Source organism: Bombus impatiens, unplaced genomic scaffold (genome assembly GCF_000188095.3).
Source record: "Bombus impatiens unplaced genomic scaffold, BIMP_2.2 scf_0197, whole genome shotgun sequence".
NCBI classification, from domain to species: Eukaryota; Metazoa; Arthropoda; class Insecta; order Hymenoptera; family Apidae; genus Bombus; species Bombus impatiens.
The window spans coordinates 2,553,354-2,559,704 of NT_176616.1; the positions used below are offsets into that span (position 1 = coordinate 2,553,354).

Here is a 6,351-nt window from a genome sequence, read left to right on the forward strand (position 1 = left end):
GTCTTTAAAGACGACAAGAAATTAGCTGCAAACGAACTGCAAAAGGAGCCGCTAACTTTCTAATTATTACGGGACTTTTTGGCTTGCAAACACGTAGTTTGTATATACCGGAGATGGAATTTTTCTTGTGAAACAATGTACTTGCCGAAGGATTCTAGATATGTACGCGTTGCAGTACGAGAGATCGTTTACGCGAACTTTTACTCGGTTCCTTCGAACTGCAACTTGATGCAATCGAGTCTCTTTGAAGCGCAAGGACAGTTTGAAAAAAGCAAGATAGGCGCGCAGACTTGTAGATGAAATACGTGTGCTCTCGATGAGTTTAGTCTTAAATGTTGCGGACTTATGGAGGAAAAATGATTGTGAGTTGGACAAGTTGCTGGGGGTGGACAGTCGAATTTCCTGACTTGGTATTTTCTCGAATGCATGTTTCGAGGAATTAGAAAATCCAATCTTTAGTTTATAATTAGTCACATCGAACTAACAGCTATAAAATAACAAAGCCCATTGGATTTAAGGAAAGAAAAAGGATTGCTAATTGCAAAAAAATTCCGCGTCATTGAGTTTTTTTCTTTCTTTACTATGTTATGAACTTCCCTGTTCCTTAATCCTTCCATTGCATTATCTGAGATTGCACTTTGCGTAGCGGCTCACAGCAATCGTAAAATTTTCTCGCACATTTGTATTATAAGCGAATCGAATCCAATGACCTCATAGTCGTGCTCTAGTTGGATCATGGGATCGTCTGGATATAAACCCGGAACAATGGGATTTATTTGACATTACCGTGATAGTATCCCGGTTCCATGGCATACTATATCCACTATGGGACCTACCTGAGGTCTTCCACGATATACGCACGGACTTACAGGATTCAACTAGAATTATCCCAAATCCGTGGACTCTGACAGTCTCTGTGGTCAAACACATCAAACTTACTAGCAACCATTTCAAAAAAAAATCACTTCAAATTCTCCTGATCCGACAAAAAACTTTTCAAACTCGTTAGATTTGACAAAATTATGGCGGAGTCAGTTCTACCAGTCCTGTGATATTTTCTAATTCGAGTGACCCAGAACTAGCAGGTAACAAATCTTAAGACTACGATAATTCCAGCTAAAACTCATGTATCCACGATTGTGCCCACCATAGCGTGTTAAATGTCATGAGTTCTAAAAAATACTCTTAGCTGTCTTCTGGTCAGTCCTAGATGATCTTACACGTTTCTTAAAACTCTCTGTTTGATCAGGTATAGTGGTAGAAATTAGCTCACGTTTTCATTCTAAACGAAAACTTATAGACTTATCTAGCTTCTCTCTCGCTGAATGGTAATAAAATCCAGCCACGCAAATTTTCATTATCGAAACGACGAATCGAAATGAAGTGCTGAAGACAAAATCCTCTGATCGTACATCAACACCGGTTGTTCTAGACCGTAGACTATCGCGCTCAAGTTGGAAGTAACGACACCGGGATATCGTTAAACGCGTGATACCTTGAGTCATAGAATTTCATTCGAAGTTCGAGGAGTAGATCATTTTAACGCGTTTGCTCCGATATTGGTCGATGCGCATAAACGAGATGGCGGCATCCGGTTTGATAGAAGTTGACGAAATCTCGAACATAAGTAACGAGATCACTTTGTAATTTTCTTGTATACGCGGAGAGATGTTTGGCGTAGCAATTTAATAAACGTAACGACCGAGACGTCTGCGAGTCGATTTACTTATTCCTTCTTCGTCGAAGAGAAGGAAACGAAAACGAGCAAACTCGACAAGCTGATAAGATCTTTCACTGCGTTTCTGACAGTGTGCAAATACTTTTCCTTGGTCGTGTAAGGACCGAAACCCGGTCTACTTTGCCGCCGGTTCACCGTTCCGGCTTGTCAAAGTGCATAAATTTCCGTGATTGCATCCTCTACCGGGTCTCGATGCAACGGTTCTTCGCCCCCTTCAGATCCCGGGCTGCTCTCGTGTCAATTTTGTTTACGAATGCTCTTTCCTACGGACTCCATTTCAATTTCACCGGTGGGTGCGTTCCCTTTGACGGTCACGAATGGAAGCGAGCGCCGTCTATTCCGCATAATACATAAGACTCGACGACCGGCTAATGGGCGAAATGAGCCGCGTTGCACTGACCGAGCCTGCCGACTATTTTCACGCGAACCGAATCGAATCCGGCTCTGCATGATTTTTTAAAAACGTCCGAGCTCTCGCTTTGCAGGATGTAACGAAACGTCGAGTCGACTAATTAAAAGCACCATCCAGTTTCGTCTGTCAAATCATCTCGTTAAATTACACGTAGGCCACTGGATCTACGTACGTAGATGGAGAAAGCATGAAAGAACCGACGAATCGATACGATGACGAGATAGAAGGAAAAATCCGTGCATGAACGAAAGATTAGAACGTTTTAAAACGTTTATACACGCTGCTACGTTGTACTCGAATCGTCGATAGAATGAAATAATGTTGCTCTTTGAGCGTAAGGCTCTCTGTTTGCGCGAGAACTGCAGATACGTTTCAACGAAATCATTTTCCCGGTCCAGAGGAAAAAAGAGCCGCTCGCCGGGCCAGGCTTCTCCATTTTTCTTCGTTGAACCGTACTGTAAAAAAGAGATTTACTTCCAGATCAGTTATTGCGCTTCATCCGGTATATTATATCGGATAATCCGTGCGCGGCTTCCGTCTCTCTGCATCTGACTCCTGGCGCGGTCGAGCGCGTTCTCTACCCGCACACATTCGCACAGCTTTTCCTCGCTTGTCTCTCGTCGAGCTTCGATTGAATACACGGCCGGTGTCGACGGACCTTCGCCACCGAAATCCACCCCGAAGAGACGACAAGGGTGAAGCAAACGAGTTTTATGACGATCCACCAGCAGGGAACCACCAGGCAAAGCGACGGATACAGGAACATCGATATCGATAGCGGCGGGATAAACGCCTCGTTCTCTTTCTCGTTTCTCTGTCTATCTCCGTCCGTCTCTACGCCGTCGTTGGGATATCGTTTCCGACTCCCATCGGGCCTGAAACGAATCTTTCGTAATTGGATTTACATGACGCGAATTACGATAACGAAATCTTCGGGAACCGATTCGACGACGAATCCGTTCCAGATGTTGCCCCGCGGTTGTGACAATCGCATTATCGACTTTCGGCTCGTACGCCACCGCAACGCCGCGCCGGCTGAAAGCAAGTTTTCCTTCCACGGATAATTCGATAGCCCGTAAAACAGCGAATAGTAGTTTTTCCATGGTCTTTCGTTCGAATTGAAATTTCAAGGATTTCCTTTTTTTGTTACGGAACTCGTTTCGCCTTTTGAGGTCTACATACGTATGTTTATAGCTGTTGGTTCAAAGTACGGTTTTACCATTTATACCGATACAATGAGAAAGCACATTGTTAAGAACATTTCCTAGAAGCGATTTTCAACAGGTCTACGTCGGACACATGCGTCTGGATCGTCTTCAGTTGGTGACTAATATATGCAAATAAGCGTTAAACTGTCGCGGTAGAATCGACAAGTCGCAAAGCAACACGTTACCGTACACTCGTACGCTCATAACGTTGTAGTCGGTGAAAACGATGTAACGAGTAAATTAGAAAATTTCCTACGGTTTACGTAACAAACAGCATCGATGGCATATATCGCGTGTAATATTGAAGACGAATGTAGCCGATGTAGCCTATGATCGAAAAATATGTATATCCCTTTCGTAATATCAATCCTCGTATCGTAGTAAGAAAATAGCAATCCTTACAAACTGACAATTCCAAATTCACATCGCGCGTGCTCCGTACAAAGTTCGAGCTCGTTATACACGAAATGTCTCAAATAACTCGTTTCAAACCTCGTAACATGTAAATTTCAGCTGCTGACCTATTTTAAAATCTCGTTTCACAAGTTGCGCCAAGTATACCCGTATTATTCGACAATATTTTTTTACCCGGAAATTAACAAAATTTCCAATTATCGTTCGTGTCTCTCGATCCGGAGCGATTCGCATTATTATCCACTTTGGATTTCACCGCTCGACAGGCTGCACCGTCGAAAATTCAATTTGTCCTCTTTCGCTCGTTATTTTGTTTTTCCTTTCTTCTTTTTCTCTATTTTTCTTTTTTACTTGACATTTTTGTCAACGTGAAATTCGATGGTGGCTGCAGTTTTTATTCCTTTCGATAGCTTCAATTTTCATCTTCCACGCGACGTTTTTTACGTGCGCTTTCATAGCAAAGCAAAAAAAAAAAAGAAAGAAGAGCGAGATAGAAAAAATGTAGAGGGGGAAAGGAAAAAAGAGAGAAGAGAGGGAGAGACGGGGAACAAAAAACGGACGAGATGGATCGTAAAATACTCAAATCCCGTGACGACCGGCAAGATCATACGAACGTAGCGCCGATACAACGCTGGCTAAGTAAAGCCTTTTGCGACCTCGGATAATATCCCTGATTTATGATCAGATCATATACCCTATCGAACTTCAGGGACGTATTAAACTTTTATAACGTTCTCAAAAGTCATACGACTTTCGTTTTGCCTCTTCGTTCTATCTCTTCCTCTGTTTCTTCCGCGCCGGAGGATCGTATTTTACTTTGTTCCTAAATCTTCTTCGGCGAAGAGCGGGTTTTCACGTCGGCTCTATCCATCAACGTCTCACTTCGTCTACGTCTGTTTTATTTCGTCTATACGCCGGCTTATTTAGGTTTCCGATGTATTTTAAGGCCACCTCGATCAATCTCTCCCAGTTACCGCCACTTTGATAGAAATGGATCTTTGTTTCGCTCCGTTCTCTTCTAATATGCAGATACTTTGTTTCTGAACTTCGATCCAGAGGATAAAATAGACGAGCATTCTTCCTATCGAATGAAACTTGGATCGTCAGATCGTTGAAGTTTGGTCAATTCTTCTATAGAAGAATTTTTCAATCTCGTAAGATGTCCACGTATTCGAAATAAAAATCTAAAAAATATTTCAATATTCAAGTTACAGATCTGATCAAACGCCGTTTTAACTACAATAGCCGATCCCACCATCTCCAATTTCTTCTCTTTTCAAATCTTTTGACCTTCCTCTGTCAGACTCGCGCCGTATTCATTCAGTTCTAACTTATTGTTAGATTTCTATGTTACTTCTTATTGGATCGTAAATCATAAATGGCAAATAGAAAAGATTCGACTAAGAACGCCTAAAAATTTCATATTATATCGCGCCCCAAACCTAAACCACCCGAGGTTGCGTGTCTCCAATATCTTCACGTGTCTGTTTACGTGTCTCAGAGCTGTTTCCTATTGACACGAAGAGTTATATTCCACTTCTATTATCGTACAAAGTCCACGGATCTTCTCTCTCAGAAAATTTCTTCCTTTCTCTCTCTCTCTCTCTCTGTTATTCTTTCTCTTATCTCGACTGACAAAAAATTATACTTTATTTTTCAGATATTTTCCCAAGTCGACATACTGTTCAGTATCGGTGGCAAATATTACACGGGCGAGCCAATAACATATACCTACATGGAGGACAAGATCTTCGAATCATCTAGAAACATCACCATCAAGCTCCATCATCGAGTCGGCAAGTACGTGAAGTTGAGGCTTCACTTCTCCGACAGATGGATCATGATCAGCGAGGTGACCTTCGATTCCGGTAAGCGAGCAAAATTCCTCGTGTTCGAACAATCGCGCGCCAGTCGACGTGAAAATATTGGGATTCGCGGCTCCCTCTCGAAAGAACAAGCACACGAAACACGCGATCCCCGCGGTATGATATATCGCACAATCTTCATCGAAACATTTCTCGTTCCCCGGTCTGAAGTGTCGAGCGATAAAACGTACAGTACCCGTAGTACGTTCACGCATGTACATATATATATATATATATATATATATATATATATATATATATATATATATATATATATATATATATATATATATATATATATATATATATATATATATATATATATATATATATATATATATATATATATATATATATATATATATATATATATATATATATATATATATATATATATATATATATATATATATATATATATATATATATATATATATATATATATATATATATATATATATATATATATATATATATATATATATATATATATATATATATATATATATATATATATATATATATATATATATATATATATATATATATATATATATATATATATATATATATATATATATATATATATATATATATATATATATATATATATATATATATATATATATATATATATATATATATATATATATATATATATATATATATATATATATATATATATATATATATATATATATATATATGTATATA

The 6,351-nt window shown here is 39.2% G+C and overlaps 1 protein-coding gene across 1 annotated transcript in view; it reads left to right on the forward strand.

The window, feature by feature from the left end:
• Window positions 1-6,351, forward strand: part of LOC100745935 (discoidin domain-containing receptor 2-like) — a 92,877-nt gene that overhangs the window by 46,983 nt on the left and 39,543 nt on the right. The window contains exon 6 of the mRNA XM_012382802.3: window positions 5,433-5,640. Coding sequence (XP_012238225.1) covers window positions 5,433-5,640 — 208 coding nt within the window. The remainder of the gene's footprint in view (window positions 1-5,432; window positions 5,641-6,351) is intronic.